At 47.1% G+C, this 16,383-nt stretch overlaps 1 protein-coding gene across 19 annotated transcripts in view; it reads right to left on the bottom strand.

The window, feature by feature from the left end:
* The window catches only part of GRN (granulin precursor), a 1,029,241-nt gene that overhangs the window by 708,745 nt on the left and 304,113 nt on the right, over positions 1–16,383 (bottom strand). For all 19 annotated transcript variants that reach the window (XM_069237890.1, XM_069237896.1, XM_069237897.1 and 16 more), the window contains exons 5-6: positions 856–968; positions 475–637 (exon numbers count right to left, since the gene is read on the bottom strand). In XM_069237890.1, coding sequence (XP_069093991.1) covers positions 475–637; positions 856–968 — 276 coding nt within the window. The remainder of the gene's footprint in view (positions 1–474; positions 638–855; positions 969–16,383) is intronic.

Genomic DNA, 16,383 nt, shown 5'->3' with positions numbered 1-16,383 from the left:
CATAGTTGGCGGGTGGCCAATATGGCACATCTGGAGTCACAAAAGGACAAGGAAAAGTTTGAACTTTTCTAAATAGCATTTTATTATATTTTAAATGAGTTTGTGTGCTGCTGTAATTAGTTTATGAACTGTAGAGATTTTTAGGACAATTAAGTAATTTTGAGATTTATACTTATCACAAGGAATCAGAAAACCATACTTTTCAGGGGGAAATTGTTTCGGCAACCTCCTCTTGAATAAAAGTAAGACAATTCCAACCAGATCTTTTTCACTGATTTTATTTTATGAAATATTGTCCCAGGGATTAGGGGAAAAAAAAAAACAATGTAAAAACGCATCAAAGAAGTGCTTTTACTCCTGACCTCTACTGGTCTCCCAGCCTTTAACATGTAGAAGGTTCAGATGTGTATGAAATGTGGGCGGCAGCAGTGAGTGCTAATGGGTATCAAATTATTGCTGCAGCTAAGATCTTACCTGGGTTATTTTCCCACAGTTCATCCTCCCACGATGCACGCTTCCTTGCAGCAAATTTAGTCCACATTGGCTTCTCTCCATCAGGAGAGTTACAACTGCCGTGTGCTACATCACAGGTGGATGAGTGTGGACAGCAGTGTACCTTATCCTCGCAGCAGGTAGCCTAAGAAAGACAATACACTGTTAGACTGCAATGTGGGTGATGGTTAAGCATGCACCCTGACCTGCTGCAAGACACCAAGAGTGGTCAGTCCCATAATGAATAAAGAAAAATGTTAGAAGCATGGATTCTAAGGTGGAGCAAGATATAAAGAAATATACTAGGTGTGAGGAAAGTGCAGCCAAAGCAGAAAAACAGCCCACCCGCCTCAAGCACACTACCTGTGGCATTGGGCAGCATCCCCAGGAGTGGTCAGGCATCTCACAGCACGTAGATTCATTTGGGCACTCGGACTCTCCATCAGGGCAGACTATTGCATTCACCAAACCAAAAACTGCAGAAAGAAGATAAATCACGGACATGAAAACACATAGAAAAAATAAAGCTTCTCCCAAACCCAAAGTACCATTTGTGTCTCACCACCAGGTCTGCATCCTTATAATTTGCTCACTAATGGTTTACAGGCCAAAGCTGCGTGGAACACAACAAAATATTATGGTGTACTATGGTGCCCATTTAGTTACAGTAAGAAATTAGATGCAGCAATGGCAAATTAATGAAGGAAAACACAAGAATCTCTTGCTTTATATTTGGTATCTGAACAGCAAGGAGCTAGGTCTAACTCCAGAGTCAGGCAACGCAAAAATGTTTCACCTGTAGTGCGTCTAGTGTGTATAGATTCAAGAAAGGTCCTTTCGGCCGACTGTGCCTACTGGGAGTGGAAAACAGTACTTTGAAGAAATATGGTGAGGACATAAGTTGTGACATTAAGAATTACCATGTTCGTTTACTGTGCAATGTTTATAGTAAACTGTGTTAGGCAGCTTGTATGAGCTCTGTTAATGTCTGTCCTTGAACAATAAAAAGCACACATACAGAAAAGAAAAGAAAGTTACTTACCTGTAACTGCAGTTCTCCAGTATTGGTATCTTTCATAGATTCACATGCTTGAATCATTCCCCGTCGTCCAGATGGGAGTCCCCGGTAATTTAATAAAGCAGTATATAAATCACTTTCATAGGCTATAATGGAAATTAAAAGGTCAGTTTAATAACCTATCCATGTCCTTTTTAAAAAAAGGACCAAACTTGAACCATATCCAATCAGGCGACAGCACCCTCTAGAACACTCTTAACAGAGGCTGAGTCCCGCAGATTTTCAAGCACAAGTGGGAATAGATAATCCCGAGCTATAAGGGGAGCCTCTTTGGGGAGGAGGGTGGGTCACATGTGAATCTATGAAAGATCAATACTGGAGAACTGCAGTTACAGATAAGTAACTTATTTTCTTCTCCAGTATTGGATCTTTCATAGATTCACATGCTTGAACCAGAATAGCAAAACAGTTACTGTATTTGTATATCTTATAGTATTAGCGCAAACAGTGGATGGTGGGTAGAAAATATATCCACAACATTCATATGCAATATAATAAATTTATACATATGTATCCATATATACACATCCTACATTAAAATCTGCATGAATATATAAATGCATGGAACCAAAAGAGGCTCCTCTTAATAAAATAAGTGGTATAGTAAAACCAATCCAACCGCTGTATGATTGCGCTGCACCGATTTCAGGTAATAATGCTGCATGAACAATATGCACACCTTTCCACGTCACGTCACAACACATCTTCTCCAGAGGTACTTACGCAAACAAAGTAGTTGAAGCGGAACTGTCCCAGTTGAATGCATCCTACTTTTCTCTATGAGAGGATTGCTAGTCTGAGTAGCAGGACTGGACTGCAACTGAAATTCATTCAGCGATGGTTGCCATTGTGACGGGAGCACCCTTACGAGTGTGACAGAGTCCAACAGTTGGGCAGTTCACATGAGTTGTTTAGTGCGATGTAAGTAGAAATTTTAGATATCACTTGATACCCTAGAGTATGAATGGACCTCTCAGCTGGTGATGTTGAATTCAGGAGAAAAGTCCGAAATATGATAGGCTCATTGAGTCAAATCTGATGGAACCATGGGAATAAATCTGTGGATTAGTTCAGAAAAGACCTAAATTGCCTGTGAGACGCAAGAAGGTTCTTGAGTTGAGAGAGCCAGCATCTTCTCTACCCTACTTTGAGGTGAACATCAGTAAGAAGACGACTTCCATGCGAGAAATATGAGGTGTGCTCTGAGAGTGGGTTCAAATCAACTCTTCATAAGTTGAAATAGAAGTATGTTCAGGTGCCAGTCCGAGGAAGCAGCTCTTTCTGTAGGAAAACACTGAATAAATCTTTTCTGAATTGTTTGATGATTCTGCAAGAGTAGAAAGTAAAAAAGGGATGAACAGCTATATCTTGATAATGCTGTAAGCTGTACCTTAACGGACGCATGTACCAACTGTGACTGAGCTAATAAAAGGAGATAGGATAGTTATTTGCCCGATAATGCTAGTAGAGGATGTAGGTTTGATTTTCTGGAGCCACAGGAAGAAACTTTCCCATGAACGTTTGTGTCCTTATTGTGGCCGCCTCCTTGACATGGCGAGAATCCACCTGCAGTCCTGAGGAAGATTGAGATCTTTGGATTGATGGAATTTAGGAGCTGTGCACTTAAGAGGAGAGAAGTCAGGTCAGGATGAGGGGCCTGGCCTTAGTTTATCATCAAAGGTTTACAGAATGTTGGTAGGTCAATGTGGTTGTGCTCTGAAAGCAGGAGAAGCTCAGTGAACCAATGCTGAACTAGCCAACTGGGGGCTTTCAGGACAAGAGAACACCGCTTTGCTTTCCTCTTGGTGATAATCTTTGGAATTAAGGATATTGGGGGAAAAAAAGGTAGATATAGATCCTGGAGCATCTGTCAAAAGGCATTCCACCAAGATCCCAGAGGTGGATACCAACTTGCAAAAAAAACTGGCATTTGCCGGTTTCGTTTGTTGCAAAGGGATGTAGAGCCAGTTTTGCCCAGAACAAGAATATCATGCTTAGAGCCGAATGATTGAATTCTCCTTCTTAGAGGCTGTTTCCAGTTTTGTTTGGCATGTCTGCTCTGAGATTTCTAGTCCAGGGACTATGTTCAGCCCGAAGAGTTATCCTGTGTGTCATAAGCTGACACCAAATTTCCTGGTCTTTCTTGGCAAGCACCAATGATCTTGCCGCTTTGTTTATTCACTTATTGCATACTGGTAGTACTGTCCTCGCGAACTAACAGCAAAGACTCTGCTACACTGGCAGAAAAATCCAGAGACCGAACAGTTGGCTTTGAGATGTAGGCAAATGATATGTATGCTCCTCTGGAGCAGAGACCACTTTCCTCGAATTAGAGGTTCTGTGGATGACTACCCCAGCTTCCCAGGGAAGTATTTGTATTCTGAGCTTCCTTCACCTATATGAAAATTCTTCAGGCCCTGAAAGGATTTGTTTGATTGAATCTATTGTTTTTGTAGCTGCTCCTGTAAGGCATTAATTTTCAGGCGTACAAGAGGGATCCTATTGATCGCTGAGGACCTGACGCCCAAAAGCTAATTTAACATAAAGTATCTTTGATGGAGGAGCTGATTACCTCTGATAATTCACAAAGAGACAGCCTGATAAACAACTTTAAGCAAGCCTCTGCGGCCTTGGACGCTTGAAATGTCATTGGTGCTTTTATCAACGAGTTGTCAAAGTTGGGCAAACCCTTCATGAAAAAGCTGATCTGAAGCCAAATCGAAGAACTCTGATGAGTGGGAATGCAGAAACTAAAATATATAGATATATTTCCTGTGCTGAAGGAGACCATATAAAAGGATTGTTTCAGGAAATACTTGTTAATTTCTGGAGGTGTCTGATGGAGGGATACTCCTATGTTTTGTGGTTTATGAGGCAAAACCAAGAATAGAAGCCTCTTTCTTGCTGAAAATGTGGCTTTCTCTCTATGGACCCCTTGGTCAGAGTAGCTAGCACTTCGTTCCGAAGGTAGCTGGCGAAATCTGGGTGAACTGCAATATATATCTATATTTGAGGAGATCCAGGACTTATTTGTCTGATGCTATTTTCTGCCATAGATGACATTTTTGGAATTTTTTTCCCCACTGGATGGTGTAATCAGCACCAGAACGCTGTCACTGTAGGTAAGCTAGCCTGAGTGCTACTGAGAGGGTTGTTCAGTCAGATACTTAACAATGGATTATTGTCTTTTTTGGGTCCGTCTAGAGAGCGTTTCATTCGAAATTTTAAAGCCCCAAAAGATCATGCATTGTCAAGAGTCACCGTGAACTGCTTGCAAGTAGTCGTCCACATGCATGGCATACAAAGCGTCGGCATGGTACTATAAAATATTAGATATATCTGTACCTCAAAATTTTAAATGTTGTTGCCTTGATCCGTAATATCTAAGGACCACTGACCCTGGTAGTTGTGGAAATACTATTGAGGCTTTATCTATAGCACAATCTATGCTGACATCTCACTACTACAGCAGCATTTTTTTAAATCTTCCGGCAAACATTTTATTCATGTGGCCATGTCTGACCACATCTGGTAGCTATACCTGCTCCGTATTACCAGTGAATTGGCAGCCCGTACAGTAGTCTGGACCTAGTTGAGAACGTGTCCTTGCTGGTTAGGCGGAGCTATGAATAATAGGGTTTTCCATGATTGTAATTCCTCGTGGATATTTGAGCAATTGGAATAGGTTTTACAGCTTTCCTATTAAAATTCATAAAGAAAAAAACAAACTAATTTCTTGTTTGCTACAGGAAACTGGAAACATTTGTTCGCTCGTTCCGAAGTGTATGGAAACCCACAAATTAAATCTAGTGGGGAAATCCACCAGTTGCGGCTGTAATATGCTCTGAAGCTCTAGTATGAGATACATGGACCTGACCCATGATCTGCATCAATATACTGACTGTTGAAGACATGCTCATATTGGTACCTCAATGCTTGACACTAAATTATTTTGGATTATGTGTGTTTTGCTCTTGTTGACAATTCCGTGTTTTCATCTTAATTTGTATTGTGATCAAGTTCGACGAGGCGGATGTAAACAACTAGCCTCATGTAGACCATGTTTGCTGTTGTTGACGAGGCCTTCACCGCAGACGAGGCCTTCGTAAAGGATGCATCCATAGACCAGGCCATCATCGACAAAGCATACACAGACAAGGCCATCGTAGATGTGGCTCCGTAGACTAGGTCATTGTAGGTTAGACGACCGTCGGAAAAGGCTGTAGCACATGACTATCGTAGATGAGACTGTCATAGATGAGGCCCTCGTCGTCGACCACTGTAGGCGACAGTCATCGACGACTGCCATAGATGAGGCCCTTCGTAGTTGAGGCTGTCGCAGACTACCACTGTAGATGACCGTCGCAGACGGCAGACGACCACTGTAGATAACCGTCGCAGACTACCACTGTAGATAACCGTCATAGATGAGGCCGTCATATACGAGGCCCTTTGTAGATGAGGTAATAATAGTCAACTTTGTCATCAACCACCTCAAAGTAATTCCTGTGAATGATGATTTTACAGGCGGTTTTCAGACACCCCATTGCAAGGTTATGAGGGTCTCTCTGATGAATTGTCAGAGTTGAAGAGGGAGTTGAGGATCTTTTTCCATTTTTTTTTTTTTTTTGTTAAGAAGTGCCTTACGAAAACTAATGGTAAGTCTTTTTGTGGCTTTTCTGCACGCCTTCCGGAGAGCCTGCCGCAACATCTCCCTCTGACCTCTCCTGTGAGGTGAAGGAATCCTCACTGTCCTCATTATTAGTGTCAGATTTAAGATATTGTAATCCCAGCCAGTAATAGCCTCATCTCTCAGAACGTGAGAGTTTTTTGAGGAAAAGTTTAGACATATTTATGTAGTCTTAACTTGCTTCCTGCTACTCTGGCATATTAGTGTCAGGGTTAGAGAAATGGAACTGGTAATATCATCTTGGATGATCGAAAAAGAGGTAAAAGCTGAAAAACTGAGCAGAGCTCAGGGAGACTCCCTTCACACGACGTGCAGTAGAAAATCTGAGGGACTCCGCCTCTGTTGGGAGCGTTCTAGAAGGTGCTGTCGCCTGATTTTTTTAAAAAGGACATGGATAGGCTATTAAACTGACCTTTTCATTGCCACTATAGCCTATGAAAGTGATTTATATACTGCAGGGATTTCCATCTCGACGACTGGGAATGATTCAAGCATGTGAATCTATGAAAGATCCAATACTGGTGAAGTTAAATACTTGTAATCCTAGTTCTCCAAAAGAGGTATTCATTGTGAAATCAAAATATAGAATATCTATCACGGGTCATCTCGGAAAACAATTGAAAATCGTCCTGTTTTGAAATTTACAGCGATTATAATTCAAATGAGAAAACATGCCTACAGAAGAGCAATTTCAGTAGGTGTTTACATAAATATTTGAAATCAGCCAAATTAAGCAACCTATCGTGCATTTGATTAAACATACTATTGTAGCATGATGCTTAAAAAAAAAAAAATGAAAAAAAACGCAGGAAATGGTGCTCCTACTCATGAACTCGAGAACGGTAGGAATATATGTTTCCAAGATACTTTCAAAATCGTTGCAACCTGCCCGCGAACCCCTTATGCCCAGCAGGGAAACAGTCATGTCATTTTTTAGGGGTACGAAGGAGGATTTAAAAATACTAGAATTCAGACTATGATTCAGGAGCCCAGGGGTGAGGCAGGGATTTTTTTGAATTCAGAAATATTCATTCATAACGGAGAACCAGTCCAGCAAGCAAGCTACCTGATCATAGCATTTTGATATACATAAACGTTAGAACAGAAACAAAGCTTACTAAGCCCCCAAAACACATACCTAGGAACAATAAAAACACTCAAGCATGAAAAATAAAGCAGGGAAGCATGAGCAACTAGGTTCCCTGCCCTTGAGTCCAAATCCACACAAAAACCCTTAGCAAAAGCATGGACATAGTACCACTGACAGGCTCTACAAACACCTGCCTCTTCAGTACTGATGAAATAATAACAGAAGGACTTCATAACTATGGTTTTATTCGGTTCCTACTTTGGTAATAGGCCTGCTTGTTTAGGACGGCATAACTATTGAGTGTGGGAGACTGAATGCATTCCATACCTTTAGTAGTTGTCAGCCTAACTCTTGGCTAGCTGACAGTGACTCACCCAAACCTCCAAACCCACCAGGGTAAAAGGTGATTATGGCAATCTGAACATGACACTCATACTACCCGGGGAAGCAGAGGAAACAGAGCATACCTCTTTCGATCAGTTATTCATGCTTGCCAAGGTAAAACAAAAAGATGTGAGAAGTTTTCAATACATTTATTGAAACAATCACAATCTAGTATATAGGGAGTGAGCTGTGATAAGTAGGACTATGAAACAGTATGGAAATCAGCATTATGAACATGGCAAAGAAGATAAAGAATCTAACCATTTATGTATGTGTTTATGGATGTTTGAGTGGTTACTACCTAACCATATGTCTATTTCTGAGAGCTTAGTGGTGATAAACCTCTGCCTAGACAGATCTAAGGGATTAGACCCAGCCCCAAATCTGGACAGTGCGTCAGGAAAAGCATATTGTGTACATGGAAATCCTCTCAGAGAGCTGGAAGATCAGCGCCAGCCAAACTGCATGTCAAACAGTATGCGTCCCTGGATAGACGTGGCAAGAATGCCCTCTGCCCTCCTTGGATCAGTGCATGGTTTATATAATAAACCATCCTGATGCAATGCTGTATCTTGGTGATAGAAGATGTCTCCTAATTGACAATACAAGCTAGCATATAGTATATTGCGCTCCATAGCCTTGGACAAAAATTATTAACTGTATGTGGTGCAAAAGCTGATTAAACAAGCAGCGTGTTTCTTGCTTTCCTAGAATAAAGGCCTACTGATAAAAAGTGTAAAAGACTTTCCTAAGAGCAGTCTTGCTAGCACAAATAAAACGGAAAAAAATGTGAATAAAAAGAAGCTGTAAAACTAAGTGGTGACCAACCCGGGTCCTAAAAGGGTCCTCAAAACAAAGGAATGTAAAGAATTTTCAGACAAAAACAAAGGATCTGTGAAGAAGTTTGAGCGTATGGATGAAATAAGCCAGAAATACCTTTGGGAAGATAAGAAGGTTGCAGAGATCTTTAAACGACATAAGATGAGCTAATAAGTACACACAGCCTAAAAGCCCACCCTCCTTCCCTTTGATAAAATAGTTATAACAAAAGGCAAATTTCCAAGATGGATGTTGTAAATCAATTTAATGCACTGATTTAAAAAAAGATGCATGAAAGAATCACGTTCAGTTCCCATGGGCCGATGGTTTCCTAACCGAATGAAAATCCTTTGCAAATAATGTTCTGATGGCACACTGGTATCTCGAAGGGCATTTTGCTCATTAAAATGTAGCAAGCCATCTGACTAAAGAGATTACAGAACAAGTTACTTACTTTTAGTAACTAATTATCCTGAAGAGACATTCTATTTGCATATTCTTTACCTTAGAAATACCCCAAGGCATCAGTCTGGATCGGAAGATTTTTCTTCGAGCAGTACCCTTGCGAGCCTTTGGTGGAATCAGTTGACTCCACATCAGTCATTGGCATCATGTTCGCCAGATCTGATGTTGTGAGCTGTATATAGGCGCCACCCTGGCGCGCTGACATCAGTTTCTTTCCATGTCTTTCCATGCCAAAAGCGCAGAGCCATGAAGAACACTGATGCTGGTGTGCCAGAACTAAGGCCCTGAAAGGGAAGTCCCTATCCCTAGAAATCAGTTTACAGAGCGGGGAGGAAGGGTGGGTCGGTAAGGAACCTGCAACTAGAATATGTCTATCAGATAATTAGTTATCAAAGCTAAGTTACTTGTTCTTCTAACAGACTTCTTGTTGCAGAATAGATACCCAAGCAATACCAACCCCGGAGGGTCTGCGAACCAAGATCACACAAGGAAGTCCTGCAGGACTAAACAGGCAAAATACCTGTTCCCCCTTAGGACCTGATGATCTAGGCAGTAGTGTTTGGTGAACTTGTGCCATGAGGCCCAAGTTGCTGCCTGGCAGATGTCCAGGACTGGAACTCCACGTGCAAACGCAGTGGTTGCAGCTGTTGCTTTGGTAGAGTGAGCGCACAAATCCTCTCTGGGTTGGTTTTTAGCCAATGCGTACTACATTTTATTGCAAAGAACAACTCATCTAGCGATAGTTCTCTTCTGCACAGCCCAACCTTTTTTTGCAGCCATATAATCCACAAAGAGTTGATCATCCACCCTGGAACCTTTTAGCATGATCAAGATAGAACTCTCTTTTTCAGTCCAGACTGTGAAGTCTCTCCTCTTCCTTAGAAGGATGTAGGGGGCGTGTAAAAATGTAGGCAAAGTGATAGATTGGTCTACATGAAAGGGCGTGACCACTTTAGGTAGAAAGGAAGCCCTGGTACGAAGCACCACCTTGTCAGGATGGACGGAGATGAAAGGTGGCTTCAAGGAAAGAGCCTGCAGCTCAATCACTCTGCGGGTAGAGGTGATGGCTATAAGGAAGGCTGTCTTCTGAGTAAGAAGCTGAAGTGGGCAGTTGTGAAGTGGCTCAAAAGGAGCACACATCAGTAAAGTAAGGAGTAAGTTCAACGCCCATTGGGTCATTATGAACGGAGGAGGAGTAAACTGATGGGTAAGTACCTTTAGAAATCTCACAATAATGGGAGACATAAAACAAAGAGCGTTGGTCAGGCAATCTGAGTAAAGCTGAGATGGCAGACAAATAACCCTTTAGGGTGCCCAGAGCAGAGCACTGCTGGGTCAAAGAAGAATAAACAAAAGAACCTCAGAAAGAGGGTGCAGACAGACTTGTCTGTACACCATGCCACAAATTTGTTCCATCAACAGGCATACACCGTTTTAGTGGAGGGATGCCTGGCTGCCAAGATAACATTACAGACTGAGCGAAACTTCAAGAGCGGCCAACTGCCGCCGCTCAAATCGCCACTGCTGAAAGAGACCTTGCACAACCTCCAGGTGGCGACGCCATTCGTGATCAACTGTGCATTGACAGCGGAGTTCGATTACTCTGAGGCTCAGAGAGCCCACCAATTGTTGAACAACCAGGAATATGCCCTGATATTCCAGTCATGTCCAGAGGTGGAGAACATCCTGACAAAGGGTCCACGACCCCACCCTGCCCTGCTTGTAGTATCACATGGCGGTGGTGGTGTTCGTAAACACCTGCACCACTTTCCCTTTGAGAGAGGGAAGGAACGCTTTCAATGCTAGTCTGATCACCCAGAGCTCCAAAAGGCTGATATGGAGCTTGGACTCCACCAGAGACCAGATGCCTCTGATCTCCGCCTCTAACATGCGGCTGCCCCATCCTAGGAGTGAAATCTATCACTACAGTCGCGTCTGGGTGGGGGAGGGAGAGGGATCTGCCTCTGACCCCCATCGAGGATCAAAAGTCACAGTGCCTTCCAAGATCTGGACCATGTCGGAGAGATTCCCATGATGATGTGCCCACTAGAACTTCAGGTCCCACTGCAGAGCCCACATGTCATGTGGCATGAGTCACCAGCAGGATGCACGAGGTCAAGAGGCTGAACAGACTCAGTCATACTAAGCGAAATCCAGGATACAGGCTGAAACATCAGTATCATATACTGAATATCCTTGACTCTCTGCTTGACAGGATAGGCCCAAAACTGCACAGTGTCCAGAACAGCTCAGATGAAAGGGAGCATCTCAGAGGAAGTCAGCTGTGACTTTGGCATGTTTATAGTGAACCCTAGCAAGTGCAGGTGGCCTGCTGTAGTCTGGAGGGGGGGGGGAAGAGACGACAACCTGGGATGAGCCCGCCTTCAATAGCCAGTCATTGAGGCAGGGGAAGACAGAAACCATTAACCTGTGCAGATAATCTGCGACCACCGGCATCACTTTGGTGAACACCCGAGGGCACTGGTAAGGCCAAAGGGGAGCACAGTGAATTGAAAATGCTTGTGACCTACTTTGAACCGCAAATAACCTCTGTGGGCAGGCAGGACAGGAATATGGAAATAAGCGTCCTGCAAATCCAACGCTACCATCCACTCTCCTGGGTACAGAGTGAGTATTTTGAACTTCTCCTTCCTGAGATTAAGGGACTGGCGGTCACGGAAAGGGGAAGAGGGTGCATGGGTTAGGGGGCTGACTTGTGGTTTTTTTGGGCACCAGAAAGTAGCAGGGACAACAACCATGACCTACTTCTAGCACAGGGACCCTCTATGGCTCCCTTGGCCAAGGGACATAACCTCTTTGCGGAGAAGTGGCAGGTGATCCTCCATTATCCGATCGTAGGTCGGTGGCATGGGGGAGGGGTAGCTTCGAAGGGGAGGGAGTAGCCCCTTCAGACTGTAGGAAGCTGGCTCAGGTTATGGTGTACACCTTTGGTGTGGCCCCCTACACTGAGTGCAGGCAACCCTAAGTGATAGTGTTTTGGTGCCTAGATAACCAAAGCTCTCTAAGAGTAGCTGTGGAGAGCAGCTCAGAATTACCAAGGAGGAGTGAAAAATACCACAATAGTCCGCGATGTTCACACAAGAAAGAACCACACAGTGTTACAAAAATAAAGTATTCTTTATTATAACACTAGTACTATCTTAACATTGGTATATCACCACTTGGAGATATCTACACACAGTAAATCTACATAGAAACGAGTCAACTCCGGCGTCAAGATGGCGGTCGCACTCTAACAGTGCTCCGGACCCCTCCGTCATCCACCCGGATAAATCGACCTCTTCGATCCGGTCCCTTCACTCACGGGACCCCCGGGGGTGTTCTGGCAGTTGGCGCCCCCGATCGTCCGTGGGCCGCGGCTTCCGGGAGCTCATGCTCCCTTAGAAAACTAACCGGACCTCCGGCGGCTGGGGCCGGAGCTCCTTGCGGCACTGTGCCTTGCGTGTCCGGCCTGGTCGCATTGCCGGGCAGGGCTCGGCGTGGCCGCATCGTGTCTGCTGGCGCCCGGAGGTAGCGCCGTGCTGGCGCTCGCGGCGGAAAGAGGAGGCAGCCCGCTCGACATCTCCTGCAGTGGCTCCCCTGGGGTGGGCCGCCCCCCTGATGTAAACCACATCGGAGCCGAACCCGAGAAACGGGAAGAGGAGGCGGCGAAGCCGTGCACCAGCAGGGTGCATATGGGCAGGAGGCCCGAATAAAGATGGACAATGGGGTGCCCGTGGTGCGCCGGATGACGGGGGCACTTGGCCGCCCCCCTCCCCCCTCCCCCCTCATGTCTGGACTGAATCAGGAATCGGGGAAAGAAGAAGCGGACTCGCACCCCCCACCCCCCCCCCTGTATTTGAGACCCAGTCGAGACTGGGGGCGTGTCGTGCCCCCCAGCTGGGGCTGAACCAAGGACAGAGGACAACGAGGGAGCGGTGCGACGGCTGGATCGTATGACCACCCCCCCCCCGCCACGGTGCCGCAGCGAGGCGTCTGGTGGGGGAGGAGGGCCCCGAGACCCCAACCCCATATATCCTGGGGTACAGGAGTGGCCCTGACCGGACGGGGCAAAGGCAAGGACGACTGGACCAGACCCCCTCCTCCTCCTATTATTTGACACAGTGAGTGACCCTGCCCCACTAGGAGGTGGAGGAGCGCAGGGACTCTGGGGTGCCGTGGAGACACGCTGATCGTGGCCTGGGCCTGGAAGGTGACCAGTGGCTGGCCGCTGCCCTGGTGGGGCCCATTGAAGGTGCGCTCTCCGGTTCGCTGATCCGGCGGAGGAGGGGTCCCCCTGGGCTGGATTGATCGAGGGACCCGCGGGTCTGGGGCGTAGGGGCCGGGGACGCGCCCGGCTTCGTGGGCCCAGTGGACGACTGCCGTTTTGCCCCACGGCTGCGGATTTGTGCCTCGGTACTGCTGGCTGGTGCCCATCCCTGGAGACGGCTTGGGCGCAAGCCCCCCTCTGGGCGCCCCCTCTGGGGAACCGGTGTGCATGGAGGGTCCTTGGATGACCGGACCCCACCGGCGCGGTCGGACAACGCCGTGGACACTTGGCTCGTCCCCTGAGTGGACCATGGGGAAGGATAGGACCTCCAGGCAGCCACAGTCGTCCCAAAAGAAGATCGATCAGTTCACCGCGCCGGCGGCCCCCCGAACCCCAGGGGAGACCACGCCTGGCGACCCGTCCCCGAATGGAGTCAGTGCTATCCTTCAGGCAATCCAAACATCACAGCAGGCGGTTGAAACAAAAATTGGGGAGGTGAGAGAAGATGTGGGCCTCATCATACAAGACCTTAGAAATGCAGTGGGCCGGATCACAGAAGTGGAAAATCGCGTCTCACAGACCGAAGACGCCTTGCGGCCCTCAGGACCAAGGTAGCCCAACTACAAACTCGAACTGGTGAACTGCATCGCCGGGCCGAAGACGCCGAAAACCGCTCTAGGCGCAACAATCTGTGCTTTGTGGTCTTTCCGAAGGGAGTGGAAGAAAACAAAACCCCTGAATGCCTGGAGGGCTGGATTAAGTCCTGGATGCCAGAACACACCCTTTCACCATGGTTCACAAATGAACGGGCTCACAGGGCCCTGGCCCCGCGGCCTCCACCGGGCGGGCCTAGGAGACCCATGATTGCTCGCTTTCTAAACTTTAAAGACCGCAACACTATTCTTAGGGAGGCTAGACGCTCCCCCGACCTCCTCTGGTACAACCACAAAATTCTAATCTTCCCTGACTACACCCGAGAGGTCCAGGCCCGACGTCAGTCATACGAACAAGTAAAACAAAAACTCAGAGCGATGCAACTTTCCTTATATGCTCCTCTTCCCCGCACGCCTCAAAGTTATCCTGGCCGGCAAAGCACACTTCTTCGAGTCGCCTGAAGAGGCGTGGGACTGGCTCACGGAGGAAGGGGTGAGGAGCCGAAGGGGCCCCGCAGACCGACCCGGGGAGGCCCCGGGTGCTGGACGCGGGAGGCAGAGGAGTGCGGACGCCCCGGCGGAGGAAGACAAGGACAATGTTTCAAACCTGGAGCCCCGGGCGGGCGGGGACCGCGGGAATTCCCTGGGAGACCAAACCCCGGGACAAGGGCCAGGGGGAGATCGCCTGAGTCAATCCCCCACACTTGGATAAGGCGGTTCCACATGTTGGGCTTTGTTATACTAGGGGGAATCTACCACACTTGGCATTGACCCGTGCAGATTGAAATAGGGACACACACACGCCGCAAAGTGGCAGTTTCTAGCAATATCCAAAGTTTGGCTACTACTAGCCGATTGCAACTGATCTGTCTGAATGGAGGGGTCCATCACTCCACTTAGTGACAGCCCATCTGGCTGTGACACCCCAGTTGGGTACTTGGGCGACAGATGCTTCCTGGGTAGAAGTATGGGGTGGGGGGAAGTTCGGGGGGGGGGGGAGGGGGGGAGAGAAAGGTTTAGTGTTTAGTACAGTTGTTTTGTTAAGTTTCCTTTGTTGCACCAGTCACACTGACCCTTTGCATTTAGATAGTCCGTCTCTAGGCCCCCCAATGGGCTCCCAATACTTCACAACATACACATGGCATTACAGGAGACAGGAGACACCTCCTCAGTACTAAATCCCCTATGCTGGCGAGGGGGGGATACTATAAGGTTTACCACGCAGGGTTCACAAGGGGCTCTATGGGGGTGGCCATCCTATTCCACCGCACATTGCCCATTGTAGTCACAACCACACACACAGACCCACAGGGTAGATTTGTGGTGGTGACGGGAACGCTAAACGGCCTACTGTTTAATGTCGTGAGTGCATACGCCCCTCCGGCCGGGCTAGACGCCTTCTTACTCGCGCTCCGCCGGGTTCTGACAGACCTCCCCAAGGCACCACACTAATAGGAGGGGATTTTAACTCCGTCTTAGAACCAAGACTTGACGCCTCTAGATCTGTATCCACCGCGCGGGCCGGAAGGGCGTCAATCTTGAATGGGTGGACCAACGGTCTAGGTCTGTGTGAGGTGTGGAGGACCTGGCACCCCCATGACGCGGCAGTACACACACACACATCGGCTGCCCACCAATCCCAGGCCAGAATTGACCTCGTGTTCATGCCTGCACTCGATGTCTCTAGGGTCACTTATGTGGAAATACTACCTCGAGGAGTTTCTGACCACTCTCCAGTGCGAATCCGACTGGGAGGCATTGACCGGACCCAGCGCCTGATGTGGCGCATGAACGCTTGGCACCTACAAGAAGAGGAATACACTCGAGATTAGGGACCACCTCACCCAATATTTTGACCTGAACGTAGGATATGTACAATACCCCGGGCACGATCTGGGCCGCATGCAAGGCCTCACTCAGAGGCTACGCCAAGCATCTTGTCCGTACACGGGAATGCGCCCGTGACTCATGGGTGGAGAAACTCGAAGCCAGGGTAGCATACCTTGAACGACTGGACACCACAGCCGCTTCAGCATCTATCGTGAGGCAACATACCATGGTCAGGGAAGAGATAAGGCAGGTAGTACTGGAATCTGCGAAACATTCCTGGAGGGCGTCAATGGCCTGTGTGTACGGCTGGGGGGACAAGAATGGTAAACTCCTACACTGGTTGGCCTCACGTCCACTAGCCGATAGAATTATCCCGGAAATCACGGATGAGACAGGTTTAATTGCGAAGACAGAGTGAAATTGCCAAAAGCTTCACCTCTTATGTGCAACTATATGCGGAACGCCCCACCCCCTGGCTGAGAAAGAAGCCCCCCTCCTAGATAACATCGCCCTTCCAAAAATTTCACAAACAGCCAGGGAGAACTTAGACGTTGCCATAACACTCGCTGAAATTACAGCGGCAATATCCAGCTTATCAACGGGCAAAACACC

This window comes from Pleurodeles waltl, chromosome 6 (assembly GCF_031143425.1).
Source record: "Pleurodeles waltl isolate 20211129_DDA chromosome 6, aPleWal1.hap1.20221129, whole genome shotgun sequence".
Lineage (NCBI taxonomy): Eukaryota > Metazoa > Chordata > Amphibia > Caudata > Salamandridae > Pleurodeles > Pleurodeles waltl.
Note: the sequence above shows the minus strand (reverse complement) of the source record. Positions and strands in the feature narration are given on the sequence as shown.